This window comes from Lathamus discolor, chromosome 2, assembly GCF_037157495.1.
Source record: "Lathamus discolor isolate bLatDis1 chromosome 2, bLatDis1.hap1, whole genome shotgun sequence".
Lineage (NCBI taxonomy): Eukaryota > Metazoa > Chordata > Aves > Psittaciformes > Psittacidae > Lathamus > Lathamus discolor.
Window position 1 is genome coordinate 85596094 of NC_088885.1, and position 15075 is coordinate 85611168.

General features: G+C 40.1%; 1 protein-coding gene across 12 annotated transcripts in view; it reads left to right on the top strand.

Moving 5' to 3' along the window:
• The window catches only part of CTNND2 (catenin delta 2), a 655387-nt gene that overhangs the window by 416387 nt on the left and 223925 nt on the right, over window positions 1-15075 (top strand). For all 12 annotated transcript variants that reach the window (XR_010610081.1, XM_065667606.1, XM_065667609.1 and 9 more), the window contains one exon: window positions 3752-4004. Coding sequence is in view for 11 of the 12 variants with exons in the window: in XM_065667606.1 (XP_065523678.1) it covers window positions 3752-4004 (253 nt within the window). In the remaining variant the exon portion in view is untranslated. The remainder of the gene's footprint in view (window positions 1-3751; window positions 4005-15075) is intronic.

The following is a 15075-nucleotide window of genomic DNA, read 5'->3' on the forward strand; positions in this document are numbered from 1 at the left end:
TCATCTAGTTCCAACCCCCCTGCCATGGGCAGGGACACCTCACACTAAACCATCCCACACAAGGCTTCATCCAACCTGGCCTTGAGCACTGCCAGGGATGGAGCACTCACAACCTCCCTGGGCAACCCATTCCAGTGCCTCACCACCCTAACAGTAAAGAATTTCCTCCTTATATCCAATCTAAACTTCCCCTGTTTAAGTTTGAACCCATTACTCCTTGTCCTGTCACTACAGTCCCTGACGAAGAGTCCCTCCCCAGCATTAACCACCGATTTCCATCTAAGTTTTTAAAAAGTGGGGTAGCAGTCACTATTAAAAACAACACTGCCATGGGTGGTCACTTTGGTGAAGCAAGACGCAGGATAAGTAAAGTTTTGAGGCCTTTCTTTATTTGATTTTAGTCTTGATCAGTTTGGGAGCTTATGAAGACCAGAAGCAGGTCTGGTCTTGTGGACACCTTTAACTCCAAGCTTGTTAAATCAGCAACGAGTCAAGATGTCCACAAAACTTGACCTGCTCCTTCACAGTCTGGTTGACTTTTGGTTTTACTTTTATGCAGAGGCAGAATAGAGGCCGCTGTAGACCCCGGGCAATGACGATCCCGCTTCAACCAGGCCAGATCCCAGGAAATGTGGGCTGGTGGCTGGTTCTGGGAGAGGTGAAAGCAGTCCATTTCTCCAGAAACAGCACTTCTGTTACAACTCCTTCCCACCCCTCTCTTCCTTTGCTGGGACAGAACCTTGATCCTTGTCAAAGTAGTATTGCATCTTACCCACTCTGAGCTGATTCCAGGCAAGGTGTAGTTGCCTTGAACTTAAGAGGAGAGTCGAGTATGGAAGTTAGAGAAAAAGTGAAGTGTCTTCAAAATAAAAACACATAGATTGAATGGCCATCTCCAAACTTCGCTGGTACATGAATACTTTCTGGTCCCCTCCAGCTGTGTGCTTTCTGGATACCCCTGTGCTCACTAAAAGTTTAATTTTGCTGGGTGAGGCAAATGGTCTTCTGAATGTATTTATTTTAGTAGATGTCTAATAATCTCTATGGTTTGCTGTTCCAATAGCTAAATAAAAGGGAGATCTCAAGAGACAAAGTTTGTCATAGCGAGAAGAGCCACACTTCATTCAGTAAGTCTGGCTGCCAGAAGGACTTGTTTGAGCAAGTAGCGTATTGGCAGGAGATGGATCTGCTTCAGTTTTACATTAAAATTACTGTGTGCAAATGTCTGCTAAAGCTTGACCCTTTTACAGTTTGTGAAGGTGACTGTAGTCAAGTTGGGTGTAGAAGCTACTCTAAAGCTTTTTGTTTTGGTTTTAAGTGATCTGGGTAACACTGGCCAAGCAAGCTTATTTGTGAATGTTTAAGTCATAGATCTGTCTCATTCTTATATTCTGTCTATGGCACTTCTGTGCTCATTGTGATAAAATTCAAAGGGAAGTAACAATCTGCTAGAAAGATAATTTGAGAAGCGAATCAGAGTGACTCAAAAAAGCGTGTAGGTGTTAGGGTGACAGCTAGTTTCAGTTCGTATAAATACTTATTTTGATAAGAAGGCAAAGGAGAGAAAGAAAAGTTTTCAAATAATTTTTAAACAAACACTGTTCCTATTGAACTGTCTTGCAAAGGAGAGAAAGGGAAAAGAAGGCAATCTACATTACAATGAAGTTCTTGTTTTCAGCAGTATTAGTGTTATAGGGTCTTTTGCAGTCCCCCGTGTAATGTGTCAAAAGCTAGGAGCGTACTCTGTGAAGTGACAGCACCAAAGAGTATGCTATATCAGTATAGAATTACATTTTTGCTTTTTCATTTGAAAATATTTCCAGTATTTTCTCTAATATGTTTTTTTTTTACTCTTTTTCTAACAAGGCACCAAATTTGGGTTTGAACTGTGTGTATTCTCTGTTAAAATGTGATGTTTTTCTTGTGTCTTCCTAACACTGGGTTTAGCATGATTTGTGCATGGGTTGTTTCACTATGCTAATGTTATTGCATTTTAGCTGATGTAGTTTTATGTAAAGGCCTGTATGTGTCTTATTACTCATTTCTCAAGGAAATATATACCAGCAATTAAACAAGAGCAATACTTGTAAAATGTTACTATATATATGTTTATATAATCATAGACTGGATTGGGTTGGAAGGGACCTTAAAGATCATCTGGTTCAAACCTCCCTGCCATGGGAAGGGACACCTTCCACTAGACCAGTTTGCTCAAAGCCCCATCCAGCCTGTCCTTGAACACTTTCAGGGCAGTAGATAAGTGAGTGATCTTACTTATCTGTGTTTGTAAGAGATCTGTAAGATGATCCTTCTATTGTAAAATTATATACTTCAGAACCATAATAAAAAAATAAAAATAAGACAAAGATTTGATACAGATTTAAGATTTTCAGGTGTTGTAACTTTGACAAGTACTAAATCGGACAAAACTGCTGTAATTGCATTTAAAGCTCACTGTAATTCATTTGCTGACTTTGAGAGTCACTTTGAGATAAAACACTTAAAGTCCCTTTCATGGACCTATAATTTATTAAATATTTTCTTAAATTGTAAATGTACATGTTAATGAGAAATGAGTGGGAAATCTATTATGCAAACCTGTCTCTTGAATATGTGGTTTTGCCTACAGATTAGCGTATGAATTTGGCCAAGGTAAAAATAGTCACGGACCTGAGTCCACTTGTCGTGGCAAAAGTACTCATCTTGGGACAGGGGGAAATGGGAGCCACCATCAGTTCACGTGCCGCTTCAAACAGCCTGAATTTCCTTCTGAGCGTAACCAGTACTTAACTTGTATTTGTTTCCAGGACAAAGATCATGTGGCTATTGGTCCTGTGGCCTGTACAGTGATAATCCATTTCCTATTATCTGGACTTGGTTAAAAAATATTGCATGTTAATAAGAATCATAAGGCAGACTGGATCTCCAGTACCTGGTGCTGCAACAGAAAGATAATGGGCTACAAGAGAGATTAATAAGATTTTTGAGTTGCAAAAGCATTAAGTCAGTTTAAGTCTATTGCTTTAGCCACTCAGAACTGCTAATGCATTAATCTTGAGCTGTGGTATGTGAGCACAGCCATTGCTAGCGTGCATTAAGACATCTACGTGATCACCTTGTGCTTAGCTCTTTTTCAAACTGAGTTAGCAGTAGCACTCCCCTAAGCCTTACTTAAGATGAAATATTCAGAAGATGGGTCAATGTGGTATACGCAGCCACTCTTAGTAGCAGCTGTCTGGTTTTACCTGCTTTATGCATACCAGGACTACCAATCTGGAACGGCTATGACTGCCTATTTCTTCTCCTGTGAAGCCACTCATCTCAGTTTGGGACTCTGTTGGGGCATCTGACTGACTTCTGCCCCTGTAAGAACTGCAAAAGCCTCACTCAGTGGTGGTTTTGAGTCTTAGCTTGACTGTTCCATGCTGCTTCTGTACTTCTTTCATTTCAGGTTAGTACAGTTAAAACTCCTAGAGAAAAGCACTGCTGCAGTCTGCTTAACTGGTGTAAAGGTCTTGTAGTCCAGAAGCAGCATGTCATTTAGAAATTCGTTTAACGATTATTTACTTCAATGGTTTTGAAAATTACAATGTTGCTTGTTCTTTTTTTTTTTTTTTCCTCATTTTTTTTTTTTTTAACCCCTGTTCTATATGTGTGTGTTTTGGTTTTTTTCTCCTCTGCCTAGACCTGGTTAACCATTTCTGTGAACAGGTCCTCAATTTTTTACTTTGTCCCTACTTTCCTGTCGTAGCCCCATCTTCCCCTGGTGTCGACTCCGTACCCTTACAGCGCACAGGCAGTCAACACGGCACACAGAACGCAACAGCGACCTTCCAGAGGGCCAGCTATGCAGCCGGCCCAGCCTCCAATTACGCAGACCCCTACCGACAGCTGCAGTATTGTCCTTCTGTTGAATCACCATACAGCAAATCTGGGCCAGCCATCCCACCTGAAGGGACCTTGGCTAGGTCACCTTCCATTGATAGCATTCAGAAAGATCCCAGGTGGGTGAAACCTTCATTGTCTACTACTGTTTCTTGCTTGTGAAGAGGTTTTTAATTTTGATTTGCTTTGTGTATTTCTGCTGTTGGATATGAAAAAAAACAACCCTGTGACAGAACGTGAAAGATTTCGTTTGCATAGCAGCTTTGTCCTAATGCTTTCCCTTGGAAGGCTCTCATGAGCTCTTCTGTGAAATAAAATGATAGGTATGCTCCAGAATATGCATGTTTAGCCTGCTTTCAGTAGCACCACCCTTCAAAAGCTTAAGTAATTTTCTGTGAAAATGGGAGTGGTATAACTCTTGACTGTAACCATTGTGGATTGAATTGTCAAGTTGCTTCTTGGGCAGAAGTTGTAAGAGTTCTTGGTTTATCTGCAGTTAATATTCATAAAAGCGGCAGAAAAGGATGTTCTGGTATTGGGCAATGGGACTGAGCAAAGTGGAAGCCTGATCACGTAATCGGGCTTATGCTTCATCCTGTGTTGTGCAGGCTTCCAGTGCCAGTACGTGGTAACAGAATGTATACGTTACAGCTTTGCAGAAATGGTTGTTAATGTGCGTGCTTTTGAAATATATAGTGCAACTTTTAATGTTGCTGTGAGGCATGACCTTCCTCGTATACCATGGAAAGGTGCAAGGAAAAAACTCCAAGCAGGCAGATTAATTAGAGAGTTTTCTTCGACTTCCATGATAATGCATTTAGTGATTTTTGTTCTGTTTTCTAATGGAAAAGAAAGTAAGTCTCTTTGGTGACTTTTAATTAAAACTTGTGGAAAGTGTTAATTTATACAAGGTTTTTCTATGCCAGATGATGTGTTTTGGGTGATTTTTTGTTGTTACTTTTTACTTCTGCTGCTAAATTTAATGTAGCAATAGGAGAGCCCAAAAACTTGCCACCAACAAAATTCCTGGAAGTGTTCAAACAACAGTTTGAAAAGACTTCTTTCCCTGCATTAAAGAAAACCCAAACATTCACAACGTGATCTCTCTGCTTGTTTAACATTGTAGCGGTCCTCTCTGTCTCTCCACCTGGGGACACAACAGCTAATTTTTATGGAGCATCAGAAACACGCTGCATGCAACTACTTATGGCATTACAGAGTTTCATTTGTTGAGAAAACTTCTGTCTTCAACTTTCCCCCCCTTAGGTTTTTCCCCAGAAATTTGAAAAATTATAAATTAAATTCGTACCCTTCTTGCCCCTGCCCCAGAGCAAACATTGCTAACCAGAGGGAAACAAGTCTTTGTATGAAACCTTGGTATTTTGATAATATTGTATTCCACAATATAAAAGCTCACATGGAAGGAGCTTTGCTTTGTCATTGTCTCATGGTCAGATATAAAGAAAACTACATTAGGAGTGCAGTAAACCAGAGGAAAAATGACTGTAATCTACATGCGATGTTTTTAGGAGAAGCGTGATGATGTTGAAGGCACTATTCCCCTGAGACAGGGAAGATATATTTGCAGTATCTCTACAGGTCCTAGACACAATATCTTTTTGAGGAAAGCCATCTCTGTTCAGTTGCTCTGCTATCTCTTCAAAAGTGTTAGTTAATAGTTAGTACAGGATATGTAAAAGAAGGCTTCCTTTTGCAAATTTTTCGTTTGCTTGCTTTTTACTTCTTTCTCAACCTGTGATACCATTTTTGCATTCATGAGTATTGATTTCTGTAAATAAAATACCTATAGCCCACCTAGGCAGACTGGTTTGTGAAACTATGTGTGGCCTACAGCAGTTGTTGACTATTCGGCTATTGGAAAGACATTCAAAAACTGGAAGGAGTTTGATGAAAAGCAACAAAAGCAATCAGGAGACCTCTAACATCTTGATTTCTATGGAAAGGTTACAAAAACATGGATAAATGACAAGTGTGGAAAGGAGGTGACAGAAGATTTTCCAGATGTTTGGAAAAATATTATGGAAAGACAGAAATTATTTAGGGTAGCACATGAGAGGTATAATTAGGAAAAGGAAAACATGGCCCAAATACAAGAGAGACTTTCAGTGGCTGTATTAACTTGCACTGTATTCCTCAAAGGGTTATCATTTATACCTTCCACAGCAAGAAAAAAAGGAACATGTTGGTCAGTGGATGGACTTTGTCAACTGATAAGGTTTGAGTTTCCTTACAGACCTACTGCTGCTTTGTTTGGCTGGTTGGTTGGGGTGTTTTGTGACTGACATGAATCATGAAGCGGAATGGCAGGCATCATTTTCAGACACCGAGACTACCTGTTCAACCAGAGGTCCAAACAAAGGCTCACTGGAAGAGGAAAATCTGCAGGACAAAAGCATCCTAATTACAGGCGTATGATTAGCGTTTGTGATGTCAGTCAGCTCAAGATGAGAAAGAGATACCCGAAAGAGAACATACTCACCCCAATAAGTAATTAGCATGCCTAAAACTGAACATTATTTTCTGGACTCTTCATTTCAGGCAGAATTTCCATCTAAAGTCCCAGAAAATGGTTGGCAGGCACTGATGTAGTTGACAAATCTTTTCCATTGTTTTCACTATGTAGTTTGAATTGCTAGTACTCCAGTCTCACATATGTGTTCTGAGCTGATATTTGGCAAATGAAATCTTAGCTCAACATCCGTTCTGCGTCACTTAGCTGTCATAAAATGCAGTTTTGTGTTCATTAATTTAAAGCTTAGGACAAAAACTGTTTTCATGACGTTTCAAGCCATTTTTTATCAAGTTTGTGGTAGGGGATAAATTTTAATTCAGGCAGGTAGGCTGTTAGTTAATAGGAGCTCATGTAACAGTAGTAAAAACTATGTACATCTTTACTTGTGGAGAGTCTGAGGCTTTCTTACTTAAAAAGGAAGTAAGCCTCTTATCACCTGTCAGAAATGAAACTTAAGTTCTTCAGATGGAAAACGGAAGAGTTGACTATCAAAGATAATTTACAGAATGAGTCTTCAGAGCATTCTTTTATGCTTAGTTCATGTCAAAAAAGGAAGAGAAATATGCAGTGGGGCTGCAATATATACTGGTCCATGCCATAATCTCTTATAGGGAAAAGTGGCATAGTGAGAGAGGGAAAGACTGCAGTATTGATTTTCTAGTTTTTGTCTTGCTTTTGGTTCCTGCTGAACTGTGATTGAGAGACCTCATGAGTATTTTGAAGTATCTTAAAGGATCAGGAATATATGTTTATGTGGTATTTTCCAGCCTTCTTTCATTTAGAAAGATTAATCTGACCCTTGGCACCAACAGATTACCTAAGGTTTGTCTGTTCCTAGACTTTAGGGCAACTGGGGAACCTTAGGAATTGAAATGCTGGTATCCAGTTGTCTGTCTGTGTGCCTTGCAGTTTTTGCTCCAAAATATGAACCTCGCAAATGCATGTAAATTACCTGTTTTTTTTAATTAATCACACTTGCTGCTTAACAGATGAAAAATGCATAATTTTAACATTCTTCGGTCAAATACATACCAGTGAAGTTTTGTGGTAACAGTGGTTCTGCTTGTTCGTGTGTCTGGTTTGATGGGTTGAATCAATATGTTTCCTTCATTGTTTTGTGAGTTTTCTTCTTAGCTGTTTTTATTTATACATCGATATACACGCACCTTCTCCTGTAAAGAAGCTGTCAAGAAGCTGAGTCAAAAGCAAGAATTATGTGGAATACACTCTATTAAGGTTACCAAAATGAATTTCAGAGTTCAAATGCCAATTTTCATATTATATATTGAGCTATGGTTACAGTTTTCCTTTATGGCATCCCCCTTTCCGATATGTGTTTCAGAACCTTTAAAACTATTCAGGAGAAATGGGGTAATTTGGTGAATGAAGCTGTAAAGGGTGAATTATTCATTATAGAGCAGAGTACAATAATGATTTGGTTCTTATTTAAGAAAAAAGCAACCAGATCAACCCCACACACAACTAGCAGTGGAATCATATAGCAGCTTTACAAGAAAGCTACTTTCAAAAATTTTGGTTATCTGGTAGTGGTTCTCACCTTCAGAACTGACTAGGTATAGGTCAGCAGAGAGAGTTTTCCTGGTGTTGCGTGATTTAACTGTGATACTCTGAGGTATCTGTGCTCTGTTTTGTGCTTTCAGAGTCAACTTTCCATTTCATTACCTCCATTGGCCTTAATTTCCTCCTGAGCAGAAGATGATGGTGCTCGCTGTCTGTCTCCTAAACTTTTAAATTGGCTTTCTTTCCACTTATGAAAGGAAATAAATTAGAACATTTTGTGTGAGCTGTAAGTTTCAGAACTTATCTCTTTTCTTTCTTTTTTTCTTCCTCCTTCTTTGTTTTTGCTTTCTCCAAAAATAAGTTCCATTTGCAGAATACAAGCAAAAGAGCTTTCTTACTCTGTAGGAAAAGTGATAGAAGTAAAATAAACTAGTGAAGTTTCTGTGCTCCAGTAAAACTGCTTATGAGATTAGCATGCAGAATTTGGAACACAGCCTGTTAAAAGATAAATGTTTCTGCAGGAGTCTTCTCTGCGTATTTAATCTCACTTTGTTCCAAGGATTGTCTCAGTGTTAATACTGTTAGTCTACTATAAATCTGCATAGCAGCCAGGCACTCAAACAGTATAACGAGTTAAGAAAATAACAGTATAAACCTGCATGTGTGGGAGGTTGGACATCTTGGTGGGAATGTGTCTGGTAGCTTCTTTGGGAAAGGTTGTCCCCTTCACAAAGAAACTTCTGATGGGGTAGAAGGCCATTTGTGACTACCGTACACCTGGTGGCAACACTGTGCAGTACTGCTGTGGTCAGTCCTGAGCTGTGGGCTTTGTTTTTCAGAATCTAGAAGGCTGTTGGTTGGTCTCTGGCATAACTCTGTAACTCAAGAAGTAAAAGATTAAAGTTTGTATTCCTGATCTGAGCAAAACAGAAGAGGGCTTGCAGACCAACCCCTGGTTTTGTGTAACACAATGTGTGATAGAAGCTCTCCTTTTTCCTCAGTAGTTTTCAAAGGTCTCTCTTACCTGAAATTAAGAGTATAGGAGGAGGTGATTTTCCAAAGGTGGGAAGAAACCATGGGAAATACACTTCTAGTGGATCTGAGCATGTAAATGTTTGGCAGTGTAGGCTTACCTCCAGAAGTGGTTCTGCTTCCTAGGTCCTGCTATTACCCCACTAAGAATATTTTGCAACAAATTTACATGGGCCAGGCCCTTTGTGTTGGTAAAACCAAGCAGATGGTGTTTCAGAGTGCTCATTTTGTAGTTTAAGTATATATTTCATTCAGCAAGGAAATGCCTAGTTTATTTTCCTGTATAAAAATTGCACAGTCAGGCTTTAATGTATACTCCTCTGAGTATGAAAAATTGACCCTAAAAGAAAATAAATCTTAACAGTCTAAACGGCACAAAAATACACCAAATTCAAGAATAGCAACTCTGGAGCAAATTGTAGTTCCTCATACAGATCCTACATAGAAGACATAAATTTTACTTAAAAATAGTTTTACTACAAAGTAGTTTTAAGAAAACATAGCAGATCTGATAAAATAAATAGCAGTCTGTTTCCCCTTCCTGCTGTAGGTAACTAAGGATGAAGCCTACTTCCTTAAAGTAGGTGGGGTGGGAATCCATAGGCTATCCTACAGTTTGTTAAATTAGGATTTCAGGAGACTTACTTAGCTGGAAGCCTTGGCTGGACAAGACTTTCCTGGAGGATAAGTTCCAGCTTGAGCGTGGCAAAATAAATAAGGAGCTAACTGATGTATGCAGGTGTCAACTTGAGGTGAAGTAGCTGAGGGAAGAAGCAAGACCAGTGTCTCCTTTTTGGACAAGTTTATAATTTACCCTTCACACTTTGAATAATGCTGGTCTGCCACTTGAAGAAGAGCAACAAAACCCTTTCCACTGTTTCTTTCCTAATCTGTTTGGTTTGGGGGGTTGTTTTTTGTCTTAATTCTTTCTTTTCCTTCTGTCCCTTTGGCTTCAGTCATCCAGGAAGAAGCAGGTGAACAGTGTACCTCATTCCTGTACTGTTCATACAGCATTTCTGGTTCTTGAACAGCATAACTGGGCTTCTAATGGTGAATATATGTCTCCATGCAGCTTCTGCTTTTGTTTGCCACACATTTTGCTCTGTATCCTGTGGCTCATTTGCAAACTTTGACAGATGTGAAATCTGTGTGGTGCCTTTCTGTGATGACAGACTATAAGAGCCAAAAAATGTACTATTTTCCAACTAGACATTAAAATCTTGGGGAAGAACCATACTTTCAGGCTTTACTGGGCTCATGTAAGCTGTTACGATCTGCTGGCAAGATAAACCACACAAGAAGCTTCTCAGTAGTAGCTCTTGGACATCTCATCAGCCAAATGGATAGTAATGATCTTACTGTTCACAGAGATGTTGAGAGGAAGTGAAATTTTAAGGGGCTTTGAAGTTCAAAGGATAATCCTGGTCTTACTTTCACGAGAAACATGATGGAAAGAGAGGGGAAGGAAATGTGTTAGGACAGAGAAGTTGAATGGGGAAAATTTTGAAGAAGCTTGTGAAAATAAGGACACATAGTTTCAAATTTTCTCATTAAAAAAAGTGCAACTGGAAGTCATCCTCAACACTGAGACATAAATTGCTGTGCAGAGGTTATTATTTTCTGAAGCTGGACCTGAATGTGATATTGCACAAGTATTTTATAAGCAGGGAACAAAAGCCAAATAATGTTGTGGCCTTTGTACAAAATGCATTGAGAGTACAGGAGATTTCTGTAAGAGTAACACCAAGAGTTTGCTGAAATAATGTTTCTCATATAGAGTTGAGCTAAAAATGATGAAGGGAATTATCAACAACTTTTATTAGTTTCTAGCTGAACTTTATAGCTTTTATAAATTAAGAGCCTGACTTTTAAGAACCCTAGGTCTATGTAGGTTAAAAATGTTAGATAGGAATAGACCGAGCTCCTCCAGCCCACTCAAGATCAGAACCTAATGGGAACAAAGTCTGACCCCTAGCCTTTATGTCTCTGGTGATCTCCACCACTTTCACTTTTATCATTCTTTGTCTCCCCACTCCACTGCCCCACTCCAGGAGCTCGATTGAACAAGTGAGATTCAGAGGTACATCAAAGTTCTTAGCATTAAGCAAGCAGTTTCCTTGGAAGCAGAAGCCACCAGTGATCCCATAAAAATCCTACAGTCACTGTTGCCAGGGAGACTCCTAGGCTTTAGACTTACTATGGTTTGTTCTTTTTGTTTTTTAAGCCACTGCAGCAACAGTGGGATCACTGGCTATTTAGCTTGCCACCCTCTGCTAATAATTTGGGGGTTATGTTTATCCTTATTGTGCAATGAAGTGGAGGGATCTGGACAGCTGAAGACCTGGAAAGAAGTGGGAAAGTTTTCTTAGCCAAAAGGAGGACAGAGTGAATATAACCAAAGGTAAAAAAAATACAGAGGAAGAAGGCACACGTGGGGAAAAATGGAGCTGTGCAAACTCTGTCCCAAGGCAAAATAGGTAATTTACTTCAGGAAATAAGCAAAAACTATGAAAGTTTAAAGTATTTGAATTCAGTTTTTCTGTTCTTTAAAAATCATTTGAAGTTAGCTTGATAATCCTTTTGTTCCATGCCAGGACATGATGTATTTGGTTCATATAGAACATTTCAAAGAGGAGGGCTGATTTTTGTTTTTATGCTGTTTGATGCTGTGATTTTTCTTCCACCTACCTGAATCTGAGCATCTCAAGTATAAAAACTCAGTTTGAAAGTTTGGCCCTGATAGGTGTTGAGGCTAAGGAAAAGTGATCCTGTGCAGTGCTGGTGGAAGTGGGAGGAATGAATACAGACAGCACAGGTGTAACAGTTTTTAGTAACTGCAGCTCACACATAGTGCCTGGAGTTCCGTAGTCCTAGCTATCTCATTACAGAAGCACTTCTCTATACCTCCAAAAATCAGCAAGGTTATTTCCACAACAGTTTTGCAGTGTAGGATTCTCTTATTCTTGGTTTATAGATGGTTGAAGTGCAGAATATCATGTGATCTTCACGTATCAAACCATTTCTGGCAAACAACTAACCTTAAATCACCTGGGGTGACCGGGGGTGTGCGTGTTCCATTTTATTTCTTAACATGCCTCAAAAAAGGAGGAGGAACATGTTCTGGGGTAGATTCCTTTGGCCCAAGGGGCATGATAGTGAGTAAGATGTTAGGTATAATGTTCATGACCTGGGATTTTCACACTAGCAAGCTAGCAATACAGGTGGAAAATGACACTACTTTTCCTGTGCCATGGGGACAGGTGACATGGGGACAGCCCATGACCACATTGAGTGTTAGCTTGCTTCTCAGAGGGGACCTGCCCATGGGACTGACTATGTGGAAACAGTGCTAACTGGAGATACCTGATGATCTTGTGCCGCTTGTATTAAGGGCAGAGCAATGCCATGCATGTAGGCAGGGATCACTGGACATGGGGACATGGGTGGTGGCAGGTTACCAGCAGCAGAGGCTGGAGCTACTGCTGCTCTGCAAGGAGGACCCAAGGGAACGTCATAATAAAATCACAGAATGGTTTGGGTTGGAAGGAACCTTAAAGCTCATCCAGTTCCAACCCCCCTGCCACAGGCAGGGACACCTTCCACTAGACCAGGTTGCTCCAAGCCCCATCCAGCCTGGCCTTGAACGCTGCCAGGGATGGGGCAGCCACAGCTTCTCTGGGCAACCTGAGCCTGCGCCTCACCACCCTCTCAGTAAAGAATTTTTTCCTAATGTCTAATCTAAACCTCCCCTCTGTCAGTTTAAAGCCATTTCCCCTTGTCCTGTCACCACATGCCCTTGTAAAAAGTTCCTCTCCAGATTTCTTGTAGGCCCCTTTTAGATACCAGAAGGCTGCTCTATGATTTCCCCAGAGTCTTCTCTACTCCATGCTGAACAGGTCTGTCAGAGCCTGCCTTCAGTGAATTCCAGGAGATGTCTGTCAGAAATCTAGGCAGAGGGTGAGCCTGGAGCAGCCTAAAGGTTATTGTATTGCTGTGGAGTTGATACTTCACTGTTGGTTGAATTACATTGCTGCTGTGCCCTTTCTGGTTCAATACTTTTTTGAGTCGCACATCTCTGAAATGCAAATACATGCTTAGTTATCTGTTTGCAGAGAGTGGGGGTATCTTGGCTTACAACAAAGTTTTCTTCAGTTGAAGACATAAAGTGTTTGATCTGTTTTATCAGTTGTAATTCACATCCAGTGATTCATGGATAGAAGAGGCCTCTGTTTTTCACTGGTGTGATCCTATAATTACATAAGGTGTTCATATCACCATACATAAATTTATGATCTTGATTTGCCTTGAAATGGATAGCTTCCCCGCCCTCCCCCCCCCCCCCCCCCCAAGAAGTTGGCTTTTATAAGTTCTTCTTTTCATGCCTTTAGAGATTTCTCTATAGTTCTGTGATTTCTTCCAATAGCTTTTAATAGGGAAGGCTTGAAATTTTTCTGCATTGGAGTAGCTTCCAAATGTCTTGTGAAGCTCTGACTGCAGACAAATTGGCACACAGAGGGTCCTGTAGATGTTCCGATGCTGGATAGCTTTTTCAGGAAAAAGTGGGAGAAGGGGGGGGTTGATTCTTCCTGTGGCTTTACCATCCTAGCTGAGAACAGAGTTTGCAATGGGTATCCAAAATGCAGAACCTCCATGTAGGCAAAGCTTTTCCTCTCATGTATGTAATAAGCTCCTTTAAATACATAAAATCTTCTCTGCGGGATGGTATCTTCTTTGCAAAGTCTTTTCTGGTGGATGGGTTTGTTTTTTTTTCATTTGTCAGCAGCTGCATTTTTTTAATGAAACTTTGCCCTAAACTGGAAAGGTTTTATCTGCAGCCACTAAGGGATAACAGATCCTGTCAGCCACTGCATTTTCTGTGCACAGTTCCAGCAACCATCTGTTACCTTTCTGCTTCTGCACGGTTTGCACACCAGAATCTACCTTCCTAAAAGAGCAACACCCCCCGCCCAAATAAAAAAAAGTAACCCTACCCACCAGCAGAGAAGTGCTGCATAGAAGCTTCCTTCTGAAGAATGTAAGATTATGTATGTTATTGCATTAAAAATGGGAGGCCAGTTGGTCTGATAAGAGAGGCTTTAGAGCAGCTTGATTTTGCTATATAGGAAGAAGAGGGGCTGCGTTTTCACAAGGCAGAACTTCCTAAATGAAATATCCTCATTGAGAAGTGTGTGCTTGTGGCTTTGAGGGAAATTCAAGAGCTGATACCTCAAAATACATGCTGAACACATCTCCACCTTTTCCTTTCCAGTTATGGGTTCTATCTAGCTGATTCAGTTGCCAAGTCAAGTAGGTGGAAATGCTTTTATTGAGGAGCCCATTTATCACCACCACCACCCCACCCCCATATATGCCTTTAATCGGTTGTACGCATGGGTACAGTGAAACTGAGCCTATTAGTTCTTAATCCCAAGCAGGTTTATTAGTAGGCTGGATTTGCTTCATAATAATGAAGGGAACAGCTTCTCAGAATAACTTGAAATATGAATTCAGAAGCTTTATTCTTGTTCTGTTACATATTCATTGACATAAAGCTGCCTGATAGAGAACTCACAATTTCTTTCCTTTAGTTATTTTCAGAGAAAATCAGATTTTGGCTTTGGTTTTGCTTTTCAGTCACATTAAACACGACTAGTTTCATTCTGTGCAGTGAAGTGTTTGTGTTGTGGTTTTGGGGTTTTGGTTGGGTTTTGTTGGATTTTTTTCCTTAGCAGTAAGAGTGGGATAGGAGTCATCAGCTTCTCGAGTGTTCTTCAAGAATCTGTGATAAGTCTGCACTTCGTTTCTAAAAGTTAAGAAAACAGAGTATTTCAGAATGAAGGGAAGAACTGCTGGAGTTGTTTTTGCTTCAGAAGAAGGAAAAAATCTGTGCATCAATCTCTAAAATTTATTTCAGACTGTTATTTGTATTGCCTCCATGCAATTAAGGATAGAATGGATGTTGTAGGAATAATAGGTGGTAGGTGACTACTGAGACATGCAGAATAGTGAAGGTAACCTGTCATGCTTGTGTTGACAGTTCCAGCATAGCGTGAACGGTAATGAAATGCACCAGACAGTTTTCAGGAACATCTTAAAATAAACTA